This window comes from Callospermophilus lateralis, chromosome 19, assembly GCF_048772815.1.
Source record: "Callospermophilus lateralis isolate mCalLat2 chromosome 19, mCalLat2.hap1, whole genome shotgun sequence".
In the NCBI taxonomy this organism is placed as follows: Eukaryota; Metazoa; Chordata; class Mammalia; order Rodentia; family Sciuridae; genus Callospermophilus; species Callospermophilus lateralis.
This window is the reverse complement of record NC_135323.1, coordinates 6602547-6626514: the sequence shown is the minus strand read 5'-3', so window position 1 is coordinate 6626514 and position 23968 is coordinate 6602547. Positions and strand designations below refer to the sequence as shown.

Sequence of the window (23968 nt, the reverse complement as noted above, 5' to 3'; positions counted from 1 at the left end):
AATGGCAGTGGAACTCCCAAGCAAAGACAAGGAGGAGCTGATGTCTCTCTGTACCCAGACTTCCCTGCAGAGTCAGGAACCCCCAAAGCAGTGTGGGATGGGGTCAGCACCAGCTCCCCGGGATTGGATCACATTGAAAAGAGTGTTTGATTCCTAGCTTCAACACTTTATAGTCGGAATCAGCCAAGTTCTCAAGGACTTCTGTGCCCCAGCAGTGGGCCCGCAGAGTGGGGACATGCAAACATCCAACACCCCCTCCCCAGGGCCTTGGGAGCACAGACAGGCCACCGCTTGCAGAGTGCTGAGTGCCCAAGGCTTGGAAAGGGATGGTATGCCGGGAGGAGGCTTCTCTTAGTTCTTGAAGGATCCACCACTGTGACCTGAAACTGGAACTTGTGGTGAGGGTACACCATCTCAGTGCCCTGCACCTCTGAACTGAGCACCACTTCCCTTTCCTAACTGTCCTCTTTTCAGAAGACAGGCACGGGGGACCCTTCTTTTAGGCTTAGGGTCCTGACTAGAGGGGTCTGTTCCCTGCCCCCAACCTTTACATATTTCTTGTTCCACACGTGGGGTCCCATTGTCCCAGCTCCCCACATCACCTCTTCCTCCGCCTGGCCACTCGCCCAACCTTCTCTGCAACGGAGCGTTGTCCCGGGCTCTCAGGCAGGAGGGAAAAGGGAAACCCGGTTCTACTGGTGGCCCCTGGTTGCTCCCTCCTTAGTGGGGTCAAGGGGTTTCCAGCACCCAGCCAGCACAGGAGGGCGACGCTCAGCCCCGGCCAACCTGACCACTGAGAGAGCTCCCTGAAGAGGCACACCGGGCCCTGGCCTACAGTCTCAGCAAAGCCATTTCCTTCTTAGAACAGCCCCCCGTCTTGATGTGCCCGCATCCCAAGAGCCTTCACGTGAGGCGCTAACTGTAAGATCTCCGCGTGTTGGACCACTGCCATGAGCACCTCGGCCTCGCAGAATCTTCCCAGCGCCCCACACCCCTGCGTCCACTTGCTCTTCCAGCTGCGGGACTGGGGACTGCACGCGAGGCAAGGGCTAGCCAGGACCTGATGGGTCCATCTGGGCCCGTCCGCCTTTGAGGGCCTGACAGGGGTAAGCAAGCTGGACTGATGGACAAGGGGCCTGGGCTAGGCGTGGCCGCTCTGGGTCCCCCGCCCCCCACCCTCCACCACCACCACCACCCCGCCTCCGCCCTCCCACGCACCTGCGCTGGCCTCCCCCCAAGCCCCGGGGGCAGCGGGCAGGCGGCTCTGGGAGATCAGAGGACTCGGAGGAGTCGGGCCTAGGGGGAGGGGGCGGGGAATTTCCCCCCACGCTTGCCCGGGCCTGCTACCCTCCCCCTCCCTCGCCAGGTGGGGGGCACCGCTGGGGGAATTCCACCGCACAGTGAAAGCACGGGAGAGCCTGGGCTGGGGTCCTAGGGAGGAGGGGGGGAGAGGAGGAAGAGAGGCGGCGGGCTGTGACCAGGGGCGCAGCTGCCTTCCTCCCCAGACACCAGCTGCCCCTGCCTGTCCGGGACCAATCGTCCACGATTCCAGTCTGTCTCGCGGGTGCGGGGGGGGGGGCAGGGAGTGGCACTTCCTCCTTGGAGCCAGTAGCGTCGGGATCTGGGGAGGGAGAAGGTGTGCGAGTGAGCGCGACAATGAATGGGTGACTGAATGAGAGCACGCGTGTACATTTGAATAAGGGTGCTTGGGACCCACGGACTCCGTGCGGCCGCGGGAGCGGGTCTTGTATCTCCCCCTTTAGGGTCCTCTGCTAGCCCAGCCTGTCCCCCTCCACGTCCTCCCTTTAGAACCCGCACCCACCCTCGGAAGGAGAGGGGAGGGGCCGGGAGGCGTCTTCTGGGACGCTGGGGGTCCCGGGGGGCGGGCGTGGGAGGCGTCTGGACCTGCTGCCTGCGCTCCAGTCCCGGGCGGGGCTTCCCGTCCTCCCTCAGGGGGTAGGGAGGAACTCGAGGAGGGACGCGAAAGGGGCAGGAGCCGGCGCGTTAGAGACCTGGGCGAAGGAGAAGCGGAGAGCCAGGCACAGCGAGAAAGGTGGGTGTGGAGGCCGAGGCACCAGCCAGAGCAAAAAGAAGCAGAGACAGAGAACGCCTGCGGCCAGATATCCACGGAGAGACCCCCGGGGAGGGACGGGGCAGAGACACTTCCAAGGAGCAGAGACCTTTAGACACCTCAGGGAGACATTTCCCCGCCGGAGACCGAGTGCGCCGTCCAGAGCGAGACAAGGACTGACAGTTGGAGGACAACATCTCCCGGGTCACCGGGAGACCCCGGAGTTCGTCCGGGGGTGGGCCAAGGTGATCTCTACCCGGTTGGGGGCCATGGGGACACAGGCCCTGCAGGGTCTCTTCCTCCTTTTGCTCCCGCTTCTGCCGCTGCGCGGGGCCTCGGCAGTAAGCCTGTACAGTCCAGGTGAGTCAGGCACGGCGGCCAAGACATGGTCACCGCTCCCTCCTCGGCCTCTTTGCCCAGGGCTGGGGCCCCGAAGCTGGGGAGGCGGCAGAGCAGGTGGCTGGAGCAATTGAGCAGCCCGAGGGCCCCCGCGGGGGCGGGCTCTGGGTGTGCTGCCTGGGGACCGAGGCGGGAGCTGGAGTCGGATGATGAGGATGTCCCGAGAAGGTCCAGACCGCCCCATGTCCCGCGGTTGCCTGGCAGGCTTGTCCGAGTGCTTCCAGGTGAATGGCGCCGACTACCGCGGTCAGCAGAACCACACCGGTCCTCGAGGAGCTGGACGCCCGTGTCTTTTCTGGGACCAGACGCAGCAGCACAGCTACAGTAGCTCCAGCGACCCCCAGGGTCGCTGGGGGCTGGGCGCACACAACTTCTGCCGGTGAGGGGCGTGGCCCGTGAGCAGTGGAGGCAGGACTCTGCTACAGGAGGTGGCTTGACGCGGGGCCTCCGCGTGGGCGGAGCTGAGGTCTGCGCGGCCGACACACGGTCTGCGCGGACAAACTAGGGGCAGAGCCACCGCGAAGCGCATGGCCTCTCTTGTACTTCGGGAAGACTGGGTGCACAGTATTTTTTCACTAAAGGAGTCGGACTTAGGTGCCTTACTTCTGCAAAACTTCAGATCAGGAAGAGCACTCGAAGGGCTAGAGTGAGTGGGGTCTGGCCAGAGGAGGGCCCTGCGGTGATGGGTCAGGCTCTTGCTTCACCACCATACTCTTGGTGATGGGGAAATAGGAATTCAGAGCGACAGCTGCAATCTGGAGCCACAGGGACAGAACAGGAGCCACTTCTCTGTTAATCCGCAAAGCTTAGGGCTCCACACTTCTACTTTTAAGATGGGTTCTGAGGGGAGGGAAATGGCCAAGACCCACAGCAAAGTTCTCACGTAGGAGGTTAAGTCCTGGCCGCAGCCAAAGACCTAAAAACAGCCCTCAAGGGTCCTTTAATGACACCCCACCGTCATCTCAGAAGTTGATGTCCAGAAGCAGGTTGAGAAAACAAGAATTTGTGATAACAGAAAGGAACATGGCCTCCAACATACACAGAGCCATAGTGGGCACATTGTTCACAGGTGATGGGGCAGGGCAGTGGGATCCTGACCACTATCCCCCACACCTACAGGAACCCCGATGGTGATGTGCAGCCGTGGTGCTATGTAGCTGAAACTGAGGAGGGCATCTACTGGCGCTATTGTGACATTCCCACATGTCACAGTGAGTGGGTCAGCTGGACAGAGGTGGGAGTTCTGAGGAACCTGGGTGGAGGGTCGCTTTCAAGGAGGTATTCTGACTCTGCTTTTTCCTCAGTGCCTGGCTACCTGGGATGCTTTGTAGACTCCGGTGCACCCCCAGCTCTCAGTGGTCCCAGTGGCACCTCCACGAAGCTCACTGTCCAGGTGTGCCTTCGCTTCTGCCGCATGAAGGGCTACCAGGTACTGCTGACAAGCCCAGACCAGTAACCCTGACTTTGACCTCAGGACCCCACTCAACTCCCAACACTCTGACGCCAAATCCTAACACTGGTTCTGAACCGCCAGCCTGATTCCTACTTCTGACCCCAGCATTCCACTCCTACCCCATCCCTGCCTTTGGGTTACTCAGTCTATGCTCCCAGCTGGCCGGTGTGGAGGCTGGTTATGCCTGCTTCTGTGGCTCTGAAAGCGACCTGGCCCGGGGACGCCTTGCTCCCGCTACGGACTGTGACCAGATCTGTTTTGGCCACCCGGGCCAGCTGTGTGGCGGTGATGGACGGCTGGGCATCTATGAAGGTTAGGTGTGGATATGGCTTCGAGGGTGGGGAACTTGAGTGAGGGGAAGAGACCAGGTGGGACCCGACGTGTCATGCCCTCATAGGGGCAGAATCTGGGAAGGGGGATTGCTAGGCTGGTGTCCCGGCCTGAGGAAGAACTGGGATTGAGGATTGGACCCCGAAAAGGGGACGGGGCTGAACCTGGGAGTGGAGAACCACCTGAAATGTATTGGTGGAAGGCGTGGACACAAGGAGATCCCGACAGGGCCTGGATTGGGGGTGGGGCCTCTCGAGGTAACTGGCCTGGGGTTAGGCCCAGCTGGGCTTTGCTATGAACTTTGGCGGGGAACTCCGAGCGGTAAAGGAAAAGCCACTGGCTTCAGGATCCTGACAGTAATCCCTGCCTGCAGTGTCGGTGGGCTCCTGTCAGGGAAACTGGACTGCGCCTCAGGGTGTCATCTACTCCCCCGACTTTCCCGACGAGTATGGGCCAGATCGGAACTGCAGCTGGGTGCTGGGCCCGACCGGTGCCGCTTTGGAGCTCACCTTCCGCCTCTTTGAGCTGGCCGACCCGCGTGACCGGTTGGAGCTGCGCGACGCCGCCTCGGGCAGCCTGCTCCGCACCTTTGACGGCTCCCGCCCTCCTCCGCCCGGACCTCTGCGCCTGCGTGCAGCTGTGCTGTTGCTCACTTTCAGCAGCGATGAGCGCGGCCATGCGCAGGGCTTCGCGCTCACCTACCGCGGTGAGCTGGGTCCCGGTCCTCCTACCCCCGCCCTCTACCCCCACCCCTCCTCACACTCCTCTCCGCAGGGCTGCAGGACGCTGCGGAGGACCGCACGCCCCCCAAGGGCTCGGCCCAGACGCCCGCAGAACCCCCCGAGGGGGCCAACGTGAGCTGCAGCCCTAGGCCTGGAGCCCCACAAGCTGCGATGGGGGGTGAGGCGGGCATGAGAAGCGGGAGGGAATCAGGGAGTGGCCTTTCTGGGCCCTGTCCTCACTGCACCCGTGTGCCCGCAGCCCGGGTCTTCTCAACGGTGACGGCCGTCTCTGTGCTGCTGCTGCTGCTCCTGTCTCTGTTGCGTCTGCTGCGCCGACGGTGCGGGCGCTGGGGCAGGGCCTGAGGGCGGACCCCCGCACCAGGCGCTTGACACCTTGGTGCACCAGGGCACGGGAGCCCCGGTGGGGAACTAGGGCCCCAGAGGGGAACTAGGAAGGGATTCCCAGGTTCTAGAGCGGGCAAGACCTTGGGTCCACACCTAGAGTTGAGTGTGGGATAGCAGGCAGACAGGATGCTGGAGGTGGGATTGGGTCGGGGTCCAGCTGATGTCTGCTCCCTCTCTAGGAGCTGTGTTCTGGCTCGGGGAAAAGGGCCCCCGGCATTGGGACCTTCCCGGGGCGCCGGGAGAAGCTGGGCTGTGTGGTACCGCCGGCCCCAAGGGGTGGCCCTACCCTGTCCTCCTGGGGACCCCCAGGCAGAGGGTCCTGCCACCGGCTATCAGCCCCTGAGTGCCTCCAGCCAGAGCTCCTTACGCTCGCTCATCTCTGCTCTCTGACTTCGGACCCCCAAGGTCCATCGGACCTTCTGCCAGTGAGACGGATATCCGAGACGTTATGCCGCATTCTACCTCGGCCTTTTGCCACTTCAAAGGCAGCTTGGTCTCTGGTCATTCCAGGGAGACCAGAAATCGGACAGGAAGCATCTGGTTCTATTCTGGGTATTTGGCCTGAACCTCTAGGTCCAGCTCACCAACCCATAGATCTTGATGTGGGAGGTAGTCTCTGTTTTTAGGAGTCTCTGAGACCCTCCTGGGGTCATCTTGGATTGCTGCCCTCAATGAGAGGTTAGAAGTTTAAAAAAAAGTAGTCAAAATGTCACTGGCATTTGGAGGCCTTCTGGAGAAGGGACATGGACTCAGGACAAGTGGGGTCCTTGATGAACATGTTGTAGAAGAATTTCAGCAGGTGCCAGAGACACAAAAAGGTTTATTTAGGAAAGCAGAGACACATTCAGGGGAGAATGTGAGCCGTGTCCAGAGGAGTGACAACTTCTTGATGTTGGGGTTAATATTTATATAGGAACAATTGCTAGGGGTTGGACTAGATGGATGCAGGGTGGAGTTACACAATTTCTAGTGTTTCTGAAACTTGCACTTCACCCTCCTGTAACTTTTTTGTAGGTAAAGGCATGGGTCGAGGGCATGGCCTGGGTTGGTCAGGAGTGGCAATGGTTCATGGGCATTTTCTGCATGGGCCCTTCCTTTGATAATCATTATCTCCTCCATATGTACTCAAATTCCTGTCTCAAAGAGGTCCATCACTGACTTTAAATAAAGGTCCTATTTTGGTACAGGCCTCGGCAAGTTTTAAATGGTGGAAGGGACTATGTTAATGAGAGTTCAGAATCAGGATTGCATGGCGTTTCATGCCAAGAGTTTGACAGAACCTTCTGGAAGGGAGAGGAGGAACCGAGGATGGATGGGCGGTGCCCTGCATAAGAGTGGGCGACAGAGACTGACCTTGGGCAAAGATATGCCTGACAAAGGGGCTCCTCCCTGGTTGCCGCCCCGGGGGTGGTGGAGCGGGAGCCGACCTTTCTCCCATCGCCTCCTGCCTTGTTTTCTGCAGTTTCCTACCTGGCCTGGGCTGGGCCGAGGGTGCGCCTTGTGAGCGATAATAGCGAGTGAGTTGGACCTCGCCCAAGCTCAGAGAATCCTGGCCGGAAGATCCGGGCCTTGCCGAGGGCTCCTGGTGCGTCACGCATCTCCTTCGAGGCTTGGGTATCTGGGGCCACTTCAGAGATCATCTCCAAAGTGGGGACGCGCCAGCGCTCTTCTGGAACCTCCGGAATGGGCCTGAGCCAGCAGCACCTTGGACAGAGCCCCGACCGCAGGGTGGGGCTGACTGGTGGGGCTGTGAACTTGAGGGTGGATACCCAAAGGTACGACATTTTGGGGGTCACGCGGAAAACCGGGTGCGCAGTGCTGGGAGACACGAGATGCCTGGTCACTACAGCTTAGCACGCGGGACCCAGAACATCAGGTCCTAAGCAAACATGCAAATGAGGCTGGAGCCCCATAGATTATGCTAAGAAGAGAGAAGGCCTGGGCGCTCTCGGGGCGGAGCCTCCCCGTTGGCCGCGCCCATTGGCCCTGGCAGCATCAACGTCAGGAATCCAGCGCGCGAAATACCAGCAGGGTTGACGGGGGCGAGGAACCGGGGCGGAGCCTGGTGTTCCCTCCCGCGTCCGGCCGCGCCCGTCCTTCGAGCTGCGGCGAGGCCATCGGCCGCCGCCTCCAACTGGAGCTATTTCTGCGGAGCGCCTACCCGGGCAGACCCGGCCGCACTGCGCTCGGGTGCCGGGTCTCCCAGCCTCCGCCCCGGTGCGGGGGCGTCAGGCTGGCGCGTGCGCAACACGGGACGCGAGGGGGCGCGGACCCTCTGCTGGCGCGCTCGCTGACCCAGCACTGTGCGACCCGGCAGCCGGGAGGCGGGCAGGGATGAGCTCTCCGGCGCTGCAGCCCCACTAAGGAGGATACCCAGGGACAGGAGGAGCACAAGCGGCCGGCGCTGCGCAGGGCCATGGCGTTCCTGTCCGGGCCGCGCCTGCTGGACTGGGCCAGCTCACCTCCACACCTGCAGTTCAATAAGTTCGTGCTGACCGGCTACCGGCCGGCCAGCAGCGGCTCGGGCTGCCTGCGCAGCCTTTTCTACCTGCACAACGAGCTGGGCAACATCTACACACACGGTGAGCCGCACCCCACTTCGTGCATTCCCGCACCCGCTGCCGCCCTGCCGTTCACTGCCCGGGACCCGAAGGCCAACGAGTGCCCCAGCGCCTAGGTCCTGGTCTGTCCCGTCCCTGGTTTGGCCTGGAACCGTGGTGACAAAGCTGCCATTGTCCTGAGCCGGACTGCCAGCTTCCTCTTTCCCAGCGGGGGCCCCAGGGCTGGCGAGGGGATCAGAATAGGGGGCTGGGACTGCTTAATCCCGCTCTGTCCCTGGGGTAAGAAGCCTAGTGTCAGACCCCTTCGTAATCCTAGTGCTCTGAGCACCCTCCCCCGCCATCACCCGTCCTGGAGATGGATGTTAACTGTGGAGAGGAACGGGCCTGGGAAAAGCTGGCCGCGGTCTCGGCCCAGCCCTTCCTGGCCTAGCAGCCCTTCTGCCCCAGCCCTAGCAGCCCTTCTGCCCCAGCCCCAGAAGCCCTGTCTTGGGGCTCCGCCTGGTGGCAGCTCCTTCCCCCCCCCCCGCCCCCCAGCAGGCACTTGGGCCCTCCTCCGCAGCCCTCTGAGCTCTGCTGACACAGCCCTGGCCGTCCTTGAGCAGCTCCTGGGACTGAGGGGTGGGGAGCCTGCAGGGTTAGCCTTTGCCTAGTGGGGGGCTATTGTGTAGCCTGGCCCAACCCAGAGTGGGCAGTCTGAGCTCTGGTTTGACCCCGTTGAGGGCAATGCCAACTTCTTTGGAGAGGGTTTGTAATTCCAGAGAAGGGCTTGGGCTGGCAAGAATGAAGATCCTGGGAAACACTTGGGAAGGAGATGGGACAAACTCCTTTCAGTCCCACCTGAGCATTCAGGACTTGCATTGCCCTGCCTGGCCTCACCCCTTTCTGGAAGACAAAAAGACCCAAAGCCTCTGTTTGTGTGGACACTTGGGAAGAGGCAAGCTTAGTAGCCCTGGGGCTGGTGGTGTCCACATATCCTGCTCAGAACTCCGGTGATGCCTCCTGAGGCTTCTGTAGACTAGACAGGCCTCATGGGGGCCTCCTGCTCCAGCTTAAAGGGTGAGGGCAGCTTGAGAGCCATACAACTTGCTGGGCTCATCTGGGGTAGGTTACTTGACCTCCAAGCTTCAGTTTCCTCACCTGCAAAGTGGGCTCAATAGTAGGTTTCCAAAAGTCTATAGCCTAAGGCCTGCCTCTGTGTGGATGGCAGCAGCACCCAGATCTGTTCTGCTGTTGCCCCTCTTGTGTCATCCTTAAACTGATCTCCTTAGGGATATGATTCAACTTTTATGCCCAAACTGTATGATGGATAACTGTCTCTCTCTCTCCCAGGGCTGGCCTTGCTGGGTTTCCTGGTGCTGGTGCCAATGACTATGCCCTGGAGTCAGCTGGGAAAGGATAGCTGGCTGGGGGGCACACACTGTGTGGCCTGCCTGGTTCCCCCTGCCGCCTCTGTGCTGTATCACCTCTTCATGTGCCACCAAGGGGGCAGTTCTGTGTACGCCCGGCTTCTTGCTCTTGATATGTGTGGGGTCTGCCTCGTCAACACCCTCGGTGAGCCAGGGCCCTAAGGATGGGGAGGCAGGGGGATGAGCCCTGGGTAGGGAAGGGAAAGCAGACTCAGATTGATGTACCTCCTGTTCTCTCTCTGCAGGGGCCCTGCCCATCATCCACTGCACCCTGGTCTGTAGGCCCTGGCTGCGCCCGGCTGCCCTAGTGGGCTACACCCTGCTGTCTGCTATAGCCGGCTGGCGAGCCCTCACTGCCCCTTCCACCAGTGCCCGACTCCGAGCCTTTGGCTGGCAAGCTGGGGCCCGTCTGCTGGTGTTTGGGGCCCGTGCAGTAGGGCTGGGCTCAGGGGCTCCAGGTTCCCTGCGCTGCTATCTGCGCATGGATGCGCTGGCACTGCTTGGAGGGCTGGTGAATGTGGCCCGCCTACCAGAGCGCTGGGGGCCTGGCCGCTTCGACTACTGGGGCAACTCCCACCAGATCATGCATCTGCTCAGCGTGGGCTCCATCCTACAGCTGCACGCCGGTGTTGTGCCTGACCTGCTCTGGGCCGCCCACCACGCCTGTCCCCCAGACTGAGCTGCCTCCTGCCTCCTGTGCCAGCTTGCCCACAGCCTCCTGGAACCAATAATGCCACCTTCCCTCCTTCTGGTCTGCAAGGGGCTGGCTCCCTTGATGCTTACAACGCTTGAGACTTCCCAGCTGGGAGCCCTTGTCTGTTCATTCTTCCCTGTGGACTAACCTCTTCTTTCACCCAGGCCTTGGAACTCCAACTTCCCCTCCCTGCCTTCTTCCTCCTGGGTACTGTGTCAGCTGCAAGGAAACCTTTCCTTCTCTGGACCTGTTTACCCTCTGTTACCTGTGAGGGTTGGGCCAGAGAGACTCTAAGGTTATATCCTGTTCTGACAGCTGAAGTCCTGCAAACTTGCCATACCTGCCAACCCAGACCCATCATCCCCCGATCCTGCCCTCACAGGTCTCTGGGCTAGCCCCTCTGGCCCCTGCTTCCTGACCTCCATCTCTGCCTTGCATGCCAGCCCTCCCACCTTTCTCCATTTAAAGACTGGAGTAAGGGTCTGGGACAGCAGGACCAGCCCCCTTTCCCAAGACCCAGTGGGTACTGGATCTTCTTGCACCAGCTGGACAAGGGACATGAGGACAGTGGCTGCTTTTCCCAGTTAACAGAGACAGACATGAAGTGAGTGACTCTGGACCCAGGCCCCACTGGGCTAAAGGTCTGCCCCCACCTTCAGTGCCATGATCTGATGGCTCCCTGCCTGCTGGGAACATGCCCACTCAGGAAATCTCTATCCCACACAGTGTGTGGTGCCAGTCTGCTGAGCCAAGGCCTGGGGCCCTGGGATCTACAGCAGGGCTCAGCCTCATAGCAGGATCCTCCCAGCAGCCCAAGACCCTGGGCTACATCAATAAAGGGACAGAATATGCTCTATTGCCACTAGAGCAAGCTTGGGTGCTCCCAAGATTCAAATACTTTTTATTAGACACAGTAGATCCCAAAGGGAACCAGCTTTCCAGGGGAAGGGACAGGGAAGGAGTAAGAGGTTAAAAGTACAGAAGCTGGACCTACAGCTCAGGCTGGGTCCAGTGAGTCCTCAAATAGGCTGAGGAGGTTCCTAGGCTCAAAGGAGGGACAGGAACCCCGAGGAAGCTCTGAGTCCATGTTACTTAGGTCCAGGGCATCCCTGTAAGAAAAGAAGAATGACACTCAGGATCCCAAAACCAACCCTGCCCAGTCCCAGCTCTGGGGCCTGCTTACCTTGGTGTGTACCTGCCCCGGGGGGTGGAAGTACTCCTGGCAGCCCGGGTCAGGATGGCCTCTGGGGAGAGCGAAGGCCTATAGGAAGGTAGGCAAAACAAGCAAGGAGGTGAGAAGTGTAGGAGAGCAACCCCACTCGGGTTCTAGCCCTGACGGAGGGATAAGGGCCACAGTCAGGACCATAAAGATGTGGTACACTTGGACAACCTTCAAGCCCTCCCATGTGACTGTGCCCAAAGGCCATTTCTGTTCATTTTCAGAATATAGGCTTTAGTTGAGCTGGATCTCAGGTGAACTTTTGGTAAATGAAGCTGTGATGGCACTTCCCTTGGGCTACAAAGTGCCCTCAGAGTGAGGGTGACATTATTATAAGGAAGGGATTCCTTCGAGAGCTGTGTATTTGGGACATGGAGCTTTCTTGTGCAGGAGTTTCTTAATTACAGCCTCTCACTTGGCCACCTGAGACTAAGGGCATCCTCTAAGAGTGGAGACTTGCCAGGCTCTGAGAGATTTTTCTTAATCCAGGGAAAGAAAATGCCCTATCCCTGGGCACTTGCATCCTCTACTGAGGTGGGGGGTGGGTGGGTGTGCCCCTGCCTATCCTGGCAGGTACAGTGGCTTTCCTACCACTTATCAGTGTGAAGCTGTGTTATGGGTGGCAGTCACCCCACTCACTGAGTTGAATTCACATAGACCAAGCTGTGACTCCCATTCACCAGACCTCCATTTAGCTATACTATGGGCCCACTCCAGGTGTAGGAGCTCTAACTCACCCTATGCTGTCATCATCCCAGCTGCTGGAGAGGCTGCTATCCAGGAGGCTGCAGGGCGGCGAGCCAGGTGGGGTGGCTGGTGGACCTGGGGGCTGCAGCCAGCTGGCAGGGTGAGCTAGGCTGTGCCAAAGCCAGCACAGCAGGGTGAGCAGAGCCTGTGGGGAGAGGAAACCTCAAGAAGCCAGGCAGGCCCTGGGGTGGGCGTCAGGTAACATGGCCTGGCACTGTGGCAGCTCACCTGCCATAGAGCCCAGCCTCGACTTAGGGCTTCAGCAGCCATGCACCACAGGATGTTCCAGGGCCTTGGTTGCCTCAGCATGGGCAGGGCCAGCAGGGCCTCAGCCGTTGCCCGCAGCTGGGGGTCAGGCTCCAGCATCATGACGAGGACAGAACGCAGCTCAGCAGACAGACCTGCCCATTGGACAAAGACATGTCAAAGATTCCAGGGCACTGACTGGGCCCTGAGCCCAGCAGTACCCCTACCACCAGCTACTCCCTGCCATAGGAACTGGTGGCAGCCTGCCACTGGGCCCTCCACTCACCAGCAGTAAACTCAGGAGGCAGGTAGCCCTGGCGCAGCTGCTGCCAGCCCTCTCCACCATGGGGCAGTTCCATGTTGCAGGCCACTTCCAGGATGGTGAGACCCAGACTGGGGACAGGATAGGGACAGAGTTGACTTTGGAACACAGACCCCAATCCCACTGGAGGGTGGGAAGGGCTGTTATCTTCCACCATAAGCCAGGGAGATGATGAAAGAGGGGTGGGGACTTAGAGTCAGCTGCAGCAGGGCCAATGAGCTCCAGGCTGGATGGGGACCTTGTTGTGAAGGGTTAATCCTACATTCAGTGCAGGATTAACATTATCCTACATGCTGCTCTGGTGGTCCTCCAATACCTCACTGATGGGCACCTAAGTTTCTAAGGTTACTAATGCCATCCTCATTCTGCTGAGATGGTCAGATACAAGTGCTGGAGGCAGGGCAGTGTTGCCAGCATGAAATTGGAATCCAGTGCCTGGGCCCAGTCCCAGCTGCTAACTGTGAATTCAGGGTAAGTCCCTTAACCTCACTGCACTGTTCCCTCCTGTACCAGAGTAATAGCCATTCTTCCCTTAGAAATGTAAGGATATGGTGAGGCTAAGTAAAGCTACTCCAAAGGGCTTGCTGGTTTTAAGCAGCATGCCAAGGAGATCTCTTGACTATAAGGCAGACACAGCATCTCTGAGGCCTGAGGCTAAATGTCTTCCTGACCTAGGGCCAGGATGGAGGTCCTCTTCTAGGGAGTCCCTTTCTCTGCTGACCACCCCCAGACAAGGGCCACACAACCCCTCCATGTCCTAGCCCTCACCTGAACACATCTGCCGCTGTCCCGTAGGAGCCCTGCAGCAGCTCGGGGGCCATGTAGCGGGGGTCTCCCTCCTGGGCCTCACTGGCTCCAGTGGCACCCAGCTCCACCAGCAGGCCAAAGTCACCCAGCTTACAGCGGCCCCGGGGCCCCAGGAAGATGTTGGCAGGCTTGACATCAAGGTGAACCAGGCCTTGGCCATGCAGGTGGGCCAGAGCAAGCAGAGTGTCTCGAAGGTAGCCCCAGACTTGGGTCTCGGGCAGGCTGGTGCCCCAGGCTTCACAGTGTTGCTGAAGGCTGGGCCCGCACAACTCCGTCTGCAGGTACAGGATGCCGCCCTCCTCCCAGGCTCTCTCCAACCGCACGCAGCGCGGATGCTGCCCCACCTTCTCGTGGCCGCCTACCTCAGCCAGCTTGCGGGCCCGGTCCTTGGGACCCCGGAATGGCGACATAGAACGTTTGACCGCATAGAGACGGCCATCTTCCTTGGAGCGCACCTGCAAGAGAAATGGTGCCTGCAGGTGGGGTGGGGGCACAACTGATAGATGCTATTAAGATATCACACATGTGGAGGGGCAACACATCTGTCTTAGAGAGATGGTGATATGCTGGAGACCCAGCCATGGAGGAGGCAGGGCAGACCCATGGACTCTGGCCCAGGAGATTCTCTAGAGCACAGTGCTAAGTGGAAACCATGGCTCCAGAACAGGGGCAGCCTGCTCTGCTATGCACAGCTTTCCTCTGGGTAAGATATCTGGCCCAGGGGACTATTTTCCTTGCATTTAATAAAGATAACAAAATTATCTTCAAATAGTGTTTGTGCAAGGGAAAGCTACCATTTTTTAATTTTGCGGGGTGGGGGGGGGTAGGGTACTAGGGATTGAACTCAGGGTTATCCAACCACTAAGCCACTAAGCCACATCTGCAGCCCTATTTTGTATTTTATTAGAGACAAGGTCTCACTGACTTGCTTAGTGCCTCGCTGTTGCTGAGGCTGGCTTTGAACTCATGATCTCCTGCCTCAGCCTCTCGAGCTGCTGGGATGACAGGCGTGTGCCCTGTGCCCAGCTTCAGAAAGCTACCATTTTAGAGAAAATATAAATAATTAGAAGATGTATTTTAAGGAAAAAAAAAAAGTGGCAGGCAGGGGGTAGCCTTCAAGCCTGCCAGAAGGCAGGGTGGCACTGTACTTGGGCTAGCCCTGGGAGCTGTGTAGTGCTTGCCAAGGAACTCAGCACAGCTGAATCCAACAGAGATGGCAACCAGGGGAACTGCAGATTGTGCCAGATTCTGGACAAGGAGCCAGTGTGCACAGGCAACCCTCAAAGGGCCCTGCATAGAGGTTATGAGAAAGCAGTCAAAACAAAAGCAGAGAAGAGGACAGTGGAGCAGGCTGCTCAGAAGAGGAGAGGGAAGCAAAGTGTCCCACAGATGGACTTAGGGAACTGTCCCGTCTCTTTCCTCACCTTGAAGACCTCTCCATAGGATCCATGGCCCAGGCGGCTGAGCCTCTGGAAGCTCTGCTGAAAAAAGGATTCTGGCCTGCTCGGGTCATACCCAGGGCTCTGCAGGGTTTCTGAAGCCTCATTCCGGAATGACACCCTCCGGGGGTGGGGCTGATGCCAACCCGGGGTCCGAGGAGGAAAGAGACGACTAATTGGGATGCTACCCTTGGCAGGGGGCCGGGGTGGGAGGCTTCGACTGAGCCCCCCAGGCCTCTTGAGGGAGAAGCCAGGCTCTGCATGGCGGAAGTAGGCTGGGACTGGGACAGGGGTGCCACTTAGAGGTGGTGGGGTACCCTCAGCAGGCACAGGCATGGCCAGCACAGGAGGCCCTGGGGGCAGAGAGACGGAGGTCAAGCAGTGTGTCCACTCAAAAAACACCTGGTGCTGTGGCCCCCAAGAGAGCCCAGTCTACACTGCACGCACGTTCTGCTTTCCACATGAAGGCTGCAGGGACCACAAGCACCTGTAGGAAAAGGCAGAGGACAGGCCGTCACACACCTGCATGACATGCTGTCTGCATCTCAGACATGACAGAAAGATGAAATGGAGACCAGAGGCCTATGTCCCTGAGGGTGTCAAGCCCAATGGGGATGTTAAAACCAAAGTGGTTCTGGAGTCAGAACCTATACAGCCACCACATTGGGGTGGGAGTGGGAGGTCCAGCCTTCCTTTCTTTTAAGACCTGAGACAGAAATATCAACACTATCCCTCCCCTCCTCTCCAATTCTAATACCATCCTTCCTCTCAAACTCCAGGGTAAAAGGCAGAGTTCTTTGTTCCTTTCTTTCATTTTCATAGCTGTATTGCCAGAACTGCTCAGTGGAGCTCCACTTCCTAAACAGCAGCTTGAGGCGCTCTGGGGGCCTGTCCCCAGCAACACAGGTGGAACTGGCAAACATTATTCACAAGCAAGTATTGCAAACCTCTGGACATGGTACTAAGTGCATATAGTAAATGAAGAAACATTTATATAAGACAATCCACCAAATCTTGGTAAGAACATCCAGAATGTATGGCACCTAGATGCCTATCAGCACTATGAGCAGGTGTCTCCAAGAAGTTGGAGCTCCTGCAATCCTATCAAAGTGAAGGTATCCACCCAGAGGGGGCAGGCTTTCATATTTATCAGATCCCAGCTCCACAGCATGACTCAAATATTTTGCCCAGGGGTAGAGGCAGGTTGTGAAATAGAAGCCCTAAGGGGACTGAGGGGGAAGCTGAGGGGAAGGGAGGAGGGAAGGAGAAGGGGAGGGAATGTGGAATGAAATTGACCAAATTATGCTATGCACATGTTACCACAGTGAATACTATAAATATATTTTTTAAATTGGTGATATATACATATATATCCCAGCAGTTTGGGATTTAATTAAAGTAAACAAAAACGAACAAAAAAATAACCAACCCTGAAATTGCTCCCCTAAAAAACCTGAAACACTGTTGTGAAGTTGATGCTGTCAAAGTCCATAGAGGCTTTGGTGGTGGGTTATTAAGAGGAGGCTGGGGGAGGCAATGTAGCTCAATGGTGGAAGGAATACATGGTATGTGACGATGATGATGATGATGATGATGATGGTGGTGGTGGTTCAAGAGCCAGAAGAGTGGGGGTGGGGGGTGGGATTAAGGTCTAAATTAATGGAAAGATGTCACATGCTCATAGATCCAAAGATTTGATAAAATGGCAATACTCTTCAAATTATGGGTTAGTGATATATGACTCAGTGGTAGGGTGCTTGCCTAGCATCCTAGCATAGGCAAGGCCCTGGGACTGGTCCCTAGCACAGAATCCGAAGTGATTTCCTTAGACGAAATGAAGAACTGATCCTAACATGCGTATGAAAGTTCATCAAAATAATCAAAAAAAGAAAAATGTTGGAAGACTCACACCCCAATTCCAAAACCTACTACACAGCCATAGTAATCAAAACAGTGTGGTACGCACATAAGGACAAATTGATAAACAGAGAGATAATGAGAATAGAATTGAGGGTTCAAAAACAAACCCTCCCAGGTACAGTGGCATACACCTACAATCCAGAGGCTCAGGAGGCTGAGACTGGAGAATGGAAAGTTCAAAGCCAGCCTCAGCAACTTAGTGAGGCCCTAAACAACTCAGCAAGACCTTATCTCAAAATAAAAAAACAAAAAGGGTTGGGGATATATCTCAGTGGTAAAGTGCCCCTGAATTAAGTCCCTAGTATGGCAACAAATAAAGAAAACCAGCCTTAGCAACAGCGAGGTGCTAAGCAACTCAGTGAGACCCTGTCTCTAAATAAAAATACAAAATAGTGCTGGGGATGGGCTCAGTGGTTGAGTGCCCCTGAGTTCAATCCCAGGAAGGAAGGAAGGAAGGAAGGAAGGAAGGAAGGAAGGAAGGAAGGAAAGGGCTGAGGATGTTTCAGTGATAAGGTACTTGCCTGGCACTTTCTAGGCCCTAGGTTCAATCTCCAGTACCACAAAAATCATCATCGTCAGGATCATCATTATCATCATCATCTCTCAGTGAAAATATTCATATATTTCTTGGCAGAAATATTAATATGTTTGATCTTGGAATGATGTCCCATCAGTGGTGAATGTGCACCCATATTAGCTTTCTAAATCTCAGTTTAATTACTGAAATGCTTCTAGCCTCAGGGATTTGTGGACTCATACTGTACTGAACTTATGGAGGGCTTAGCCCTAAGTCCAGCATAAAGGCAAATTACTACCAAGCAAATGATGCCATAAATGCTATCATAAACTCTGGGTAGTAACTGAAACAACACACAAAGTACAGTCGTCCCACAAGTATCAGTGCCTTGTGTGTTGGGCAGAGGGCTGTTGTGTTCCTATAATGCTGTAATTGACACATACACACACACACAAAAAAAAAAAAAAAAAAAAAAGAGAGAGGAAGAGTCAAATTTGAGAGAAAGTCACAATGGACCAATGGACCACAAGATGCCATACCTAGCAGAGAGTGTGCTGGTGACTGCTCAGGATCAGTCACCTAAAGAAGGGCCTCCCACTGTGTGGGGAGGGATCTAGGGGCTTGGCTGAAAGCCTCACCCTACATTCTGTGGGGACCCTTCCTCTGCCTCTGTTTACCTCAAGAATCCCATCCCACCAATGGGCCTGGTGGTGCACACCTGTAATCCTAGCAGCTCAGGTGGCCGAGGCAGGAGGATCACAAGTTCGAGGCCGCTCAGAATTTGGCGAGGCCCTAAGCAACTTAGGGAGATCCTTTCTCAAAAAAAAAATAAAACATAAAAAATAAAATTCCATCCCAGGAACCATGAAGAAGTACGTGAACAAACAGCCTTAGGGGCGCGAAGGATTGACAGGGAAGCCGGCTTGGGGATACAGCCAGGGTGGCCGGGAGCCACAGCCCCAGACAGAGTGACCTCCACAATTTCCAGGGGCCTCGGGCCTCACCCTCTCACTGAGCCGGACACATCTGCTGACCACCGTCTACCGCTAGACTGTGAGTTCCTCCCGGGCAGGGCGGCGGCGGAATTCTCTCCGTGGGCGTGGGAATACCCTGGAGAACAACTGGGGAGACGGGCTGTCACCGGGAGGCCCGCGGAGAGACCCGCCTGAAAGCCCTGAGAGCAGAAGGGCTTCTCCCAGGAAAGGTCAAATAAAGGAGGGCAGCCGCTGGGGAAGGGACCCCCACAGGAAAGGGGACCAGCTGGCGGGGTGGCGAGAGGAGGGAAGGGCGGCCACCCCGGCGGGCTTAGCGGCGTGGGCGGGGCCGTCAGGGACGGCGTGGCGCGGAGCTGGTCACCTGAGGGCAGGGCCAGCCTCAGCGGGACTGGAGAGGTGGGGCTGTCGCAGAGGGCGGGCTGGCCATTGAGGGAGGGGGGCTGCAGGGTACGCGAGTGGAAGCTGGCCCGGAAGAGGTAGTCCGAGGACCAGAAGCCGCCCGGGAGCGCGGGGAAGCGTGCGGAAAGGTTGCGCTCCCGGGAGCCCTGGGCCGGGGGCCGGGCTTACCTGGGCGGCTGGGCGGGGCGCAGCAACGAGGTCCCAAATTCCAGGTCGGAAGAGGCGGCGGGAGGCCTCGGGGCGGTCAAGTGGGCCAGGGTCTGTGGTCGACGGCTCCCGACGTCCCGGCGGAAGGCTCTCCCAGATGAGGAACGGCCCGTGAACGCGCGCGGAGCCGGCTCGCGCCAAAAATTCCAAACCGGCCTCGAGGCCCCGCCCCGGCCCGCCAGGCCCGGCCCGTCAGAGGCGCCGGCCCGCTGGCCCCGCCCCGCGTCCTGCGTGCGCGCCCCGCCTGGCTGCGCGCTCCCGTGGCGCAGGCGCACAGTGTGCTTAGCGCTAGACGCGGCGTGGCCGCGGTGAGGTTCGATCGGAGGCCGAGCTCAGTGTTGATCCAGCCCTCGGACCCTCCCTCCGGGTTTCCGGACACCCACCAGCCCCAGACCCGGGTCCCGGTACCGCTGATCCGGGTGCGGCCTCAGTAACTTCGGTAAAAGTGCTGGCCGGCTGGCGCACACCTGTAATCCCAGCCACTAGGTTGTCTGAGAAGGATCACAAGTTTGGGGCCAGCCTGGGCAATTAACAAAAAGTAAGTAAGGGAAAAATAAGAAGAGAATATAGCTCAGTGGTGTTGAGAAGAGTTCAGTCCCCAGTGCCAAAAAAAAAAAAAAAAAAAAAAAAACACGGGAGAGGTGGCCACGCAGCGCACCCTGGAGACAAATCTGCGGATCAGACACCCTGGGCTGCTTTCCTCCGGCCTGGCCGTGCTGCTCTGGGGTTGCAGTGAGGAGGACGCACTCCCCACTCCACCAGTGAGTGACTTCAGAAGCCAGGAAATGCCACCTCTTTCAGGGAGCTCTTTATACCTCGGCCTTTCTTGCCTGTTCTCAGCATTCCTGCCTGTTTCAGCCTCTTCTGAGGCATCTTTTTACTCATTCTTTGGGTTTGAACCTTGCGCTCAGCCGCTTCCCTGCTGAACGACCTTGGGAACATACTGGGCTTTTCTGAGCCTCTGATTAGTCTCTCCTATAAATTGGAACCGATGATGCTGGGATGATCCCCTTAAAGCGCTTAGCAGAGGGCCTGTGCAGATTGCTTCTTCTTTCACTTAGGGGGACCTTTATCCTTTTAATGGAGTGGGGGGTAGTCATGCTTAAGGACAAGCCTCCTTCAAAGGCTTATTGTCTCACCTGTTTTCTCTATTTCATTTATCTCTATTTGAAACTTTATTTCTACTTGTTATAGCAAATAATAAGTAGAAATAAAGTTTGCTGGCCACCCATCTCTGCCGCAGTCTGGCTGGGCACAAATAACTGAGCCGCCACAAAGCCTTGTAGGTTCAAACAGCAACTCTTTATTCCCCAACTCTCACCGGCACTGCACACACACTACATAGGAACACACACCTTCCACTGGGCTGTGCTGAGCCGCCCTATTCCGGGAGCAGGGTCCATATACAACTCAATCAATCCAGTATCACAGCAATTATATACAGCTTAACTCAAATCATCATCTCAATGGTTCGCTGGCATCACCTTTCAACCATTCCCTCTGGCAATATGCCAGGCCTCATTCTGACTCGGCTGTGGCTCTCAACACTTCTCCTCTTAGTTCCTGTCACCAGAACCAGTCCTCCAACCTTCCCCTGTCCCAAGTCTGAAAAGTCATAAACTACAGGGCTGCCAGACCATTCAATGCTTGTGCTGTCATTGAACACTCCTGGGTATGAACAGCACTGGGAGAGGGCCTAGTACCTGGTGAGGCCCAACGCCCAGAGCTGGGGGCTGCATCCCACTTCCATGCACCCATTCTTTGCCTTAGAATCTCTGGCAGCCATGGCTGTGATCAAACTGGAACTTTTGAGGTCCTTGGGTTGTCCCCAGGGGGGCCTAGGAAGTAGGCCTTCAGCTGTGGAGGGCTACTTCTGCCAGCCCACTTTCAGGGCAGGCCCCCTTCCAACTTCCAGTTCCTCAAAGTTTGATTCACAATGATTTAAAAACAGAAAACAGCAGCCACGGTGATGCATGCCTGGAATCCCAATGACACTGGAAGCTGCCGCCAGAGGATGGCTTGAGCCCAGACATTGGGGGAGCTCAGGAACCTGGCAACATAGGAAGACTATCTTTAAAAATAAAATAAAATAATAAAAATAAGGCGGAGTGTCCGTGATGCATGCCTGTCATCCTAGCCACTAGGGATACTGAAACAGGAGGATTGCAAGTTTCAGACCAGCCTGAGTAACTTAATGGGGACCCTGTCCCAAATTTTAAAAAATAAAAATAAAAAAGTCTGATGTAGCTCAGTGGTATAGTACTTGCCTACAGCATGAGCCAGGCCCTGGATTTGATCACCGGCACTTTAAAAAATAAACAAGAAATATTTTGAATTCAACAGCATGTTTCTAATGGACATTTTACTGTGTGGAGAAGGGCAATAATATAAATGCAAAATAATATAAATAAGCACAGTTAGCAGATAAACGGTCAGGCTGTGTTGTCAGGGAATTCAGGACTGCAATCCAATCCTACTCTGCCAGCCTCCACCAATGTAAAATGGGATAATAATAACAGCTTCTGTCTCCTTGGGGGAAATAAGCACTAGCTGAGAAAATGCACGTGAAGTGATTAGCCCGCGGCCTACTCATTTTTTTATAGCAGCAAAACACACACACACACACACACACACACACACACACACACGGGGAGGGGGGGGCTCGCTCCTGTGTGGTGTTTGGCATTTTTCAAGGCAGCTCTCTGGGACAAAAGGAAGCCTCTGGAGGAAAAGGGCCAATACTCCCCACCCAGCCAGGGCTCACAGAGACATAACAGCCCACTGAGCTCTGAGCCAAAGCGCTGGGAGGGGCCTCTGTCGCCGAGGAAAAATTCAGACTGGATTCCCGGGGTCGCGTTCGCACTTCCAGGAGAGTGCCGCGCTCGCCCCCGTGCGTCCGGCAGCCGCAACAACACCCAGAAGCGGGCCCCGCCCATACTCTCCCAGAAAGGCGAGCTCACTCTCACAGGGACGCTAGAAAGGTGAGGAAACGACGACCTCAAATGGAAACGTGGAGAACTTAACGAGGAAGAGATGGCTGTGATGGCGCTTCTGGGGAACTGCCACTTTGTGGTTGCATGGTGTTTGCCATATTGTGCATTTACGTCTTCTGTGCTCTTCTCTATGAATGCCGTGTTTTACACTTGCATAAGGTTTTACCCTCTGCGTAAGGCAGGTGGGTGGGGAGAAGGGGTTAATGGGGGTTAGCTTTGCACAGTGTGAGTGCCTGGGGACTGCTCCGAGGACGTCCTAGAAATAACTGAAGCTGAAGCTCATATTTGGGCTAAAGAGCTACCCAGAGCAGAGGAGCTGGTGATCCAAGGGGCCAACAACACAGCTGTGGGCGCAGAAGTGTCTGCCCACAGGCGCCTGGCTGCCCCCACCCCAGCTGTCCTCCCAGATTCACATCCTCACAGGTGCTGCTGAGGTCAAGCAGCTGATTGGGAGTCCCTTAATATTGGCTGTGCCATTTTAGGGAATGCACTTCCAGAACCTTGATCCCGCACTTCCTGCAGCCCAGCTGTCTCTTTGCCCTTGGCTCCCACCCTAGCCCCTCAACATTGCTCCTCTGTTCAGAGGCTGGACTCTGACCCCCTTAGGCCAGGGTACTGGGTCACCCAGGCCAGGGCTCTTTCAGGGATTCCCTGGCCCTCTAGTCCTTGTGTTCTCAAGCTAGCTCTGCCAGGGTGGAGCTGGGAGTGAGCCAGGGCATTGACTGCAGGGGGCTGGGGGCAGAAATTATGGTATTGCAGGTCCTGTGCAGCCCTCAGGCTGGCCTATGGAGCCATGAGGCATTTTCCACAGGCCCATGCCAGCACCCAGGCAGCCTGGCAGTGGCCAAGCAGGAACTCAGTCTGCACCTCCTGCATGGCCCCTACCAGTTTTCCTGCCTGCCTCCTCCTGGGCCAAGATTCCCTGCCACCCTGCGGGAGCCCTGGGTGTCTACATGTCTGGGTGTCTGAGTCTGCACAGGGGGTCCTTGGCTCTCCCAAGTTTGAAGCAGACTGGCACACTGGACCTGTAGCCTGCCCAGAAGAGTGCGGAATGAGGGGCTGGGATTGTGGCTCAGCAAGTGTGGCAAGTGCAAGGCCCTGGGTTCGAGCCTCAGCACTACATAAAAATAAATAAATAAAATAAAGGTATTATGGGGCTGGGGATGTGGCTCAAGCGGTAGCGTGCTCGCCTGGCATGCGTGCGGCCTGGGTTCGATCCTCAGCACTACATACAAACAAAGATGTTGTGTCCGCCAAAAACTAAAAATAAATATTAAAATTCTCTCTCTCTCTCTTTAAAAATAAATAAATAAAGATATTATGTCCAACTACTTCTAAAAAATAATTTTTTTTTTTTAAGAGTGTGGAATGACAGAGAGCAGGGGAGCTGGACCTGGGGGCCCTTGGATTGCCCAGGTTCAGACTCCAGCCCCATCACTTAGGAGTTGTGCCGTCTGAGGCAGATACCGTTTTCCCCTCCCTACCTGTTTCCCCATGTGTAAAACGAGGATTGGTCCTAATAGACCCCAATCCCTGGTGCTCCTGCTGTTTTCATATCAGAGGAGAGTGACAGCTTCAGAAAGGCCAGATTCCTACCCAAGGTCCCTGAATGGATCTCGTGGGTATTTGATCACCACCTGAACCCAGGGCCCAGCTTCTGCTAACCACCAGGCCATTCAGTTGCCTTTCATGGGGAGACTAGGGAACCAGTGCCTGTAGCTACAGCCCAGTGGCCTGGCAGGAAAGTCTCCCCAGGGAGTTCTAGTACATCATTCCAACTGCCCTGGGCTCTTATGCAGTGGTCCCTCCCCATAACTATGGAAGGTTCAGCCTCCTGGACAGCAAGCAGGACAGGAGGAGGGCATGTAGGATACTGTGCTGAGGCTATGGCTGAGGTTGAGCCCACAGGGGGACTGGTACAAAGGTGGTCTGTGGGCTGGGCCTGTAGTTCAGTGGCAGAACGCTTGCCTAGCAGGTGTGAGGCACTGGGATTCGCATGAGGCACTGGGTTCGATCCTCAGCACCACATAAAAATTAACAAATAAAATAAAGGCATTCTGTCCATCTACAACTATAAAAAAATTTCTTTTTTAAAAGGTGGGTCTGTGAGGGGCAC

At 56.5% G+C, this 23968-nt stretch overlaps 3 protein-coding genes across 7 annotated transcripts; 2 read left to right on the top strand and 1 right to left on the bottom strand.

Annotated features, from left to right (window-relative positions):
- Positions 1-2340: 2340 nt before the first annotated feature.
- Positions 2341-5770, top strand: Kremen2 (kringle containing transmembrane protein 2). 2 transcript variants are annotated; one of them, XM_076840683.1, is made up of 9 exons: positions 2341-2431; positions 2675-2849; positions 3590-3681; positions 3775-3899; positions 4199-4235; positions 4627-4959; positions 5028-5153; positions 5235-5313; positions 5560-5770. In XM_076840683.1, the coding sequence occupies exons 1-9, from the start codon at positions 2341-2343 to the stop codon at positions 5768-5770; spliced, it is 1269 nt and encodes a 422-aa protein (XP_076696798.1). The 2 variants fall into 2 exon arrangements, with proteins under 2 accessions (XP_076696798.1, XP_076696797.1); XM_076840682.1 differs by having other exon boundaries at positions 4082-4235.
- A 1709-nt stretch (positions 5771-7479) lies between these two features.
- On the top strand, positions 7480-14122 carry Paqr4 (progestin and adipoQ receptor family member 4). The gene is made up of 3 exons (XM_076840427.2): positions 7480-7962; positions 9271-9492; positions 9593-14122. The coding sequence occupies exons 1-3, from the start codon at positions 7797-7799 to the stop codon at positions 10024-10026; spliced, it is 822 nt and encodes a 273-aa protein (XP_076696542.1). The 5' UTR covers positions 7480-7796; the 3' UTR covers positions 10027-14122.
- Pkmyt1 (protein kinase, membrane associated tyrosine/threonine 1) lies at positions 10961-15178 on the bottom strand. Of its 4 annotated transcripts, XM_076840424.1 has the most exons (8): positions 14807-15161; positions 13745-13837; positions 13344-13510; positions 12540-12646; positions 12236-12408; positions 11998-12152; positions 11225-11302; positions 10961-11150 (listed from the first exon to the last, which is right to left on the bottom strand). In XM_076840424.1, exons 1-8 carry the CDS (start codon positions 15155-15157, stop codon positions 11039-11041), a joined length of 1236 nt encoding a protein of 411 aa, XP_076696539.1. In that variant the 5' UTR covers positions 15158-15161; the 3' UTR covers positions 10961-11038. The 4 variants fall into 4 exon arrangements, with proteins under 4 accessions (XP_076696539.1, XP_076696540.1, XP_076696541.1 ...); XM_076840425.1 differs by having other exon boundaries at positions 13344-13837; positions 14807-15178; XM_076840426.1 differs by having other exon boundaries at positions 11237-11302; positions 13344-13837; positions 14807-15178.
- Between the last annotated feature and the right edge of the window lie 8790 nt (positions 15179-23968).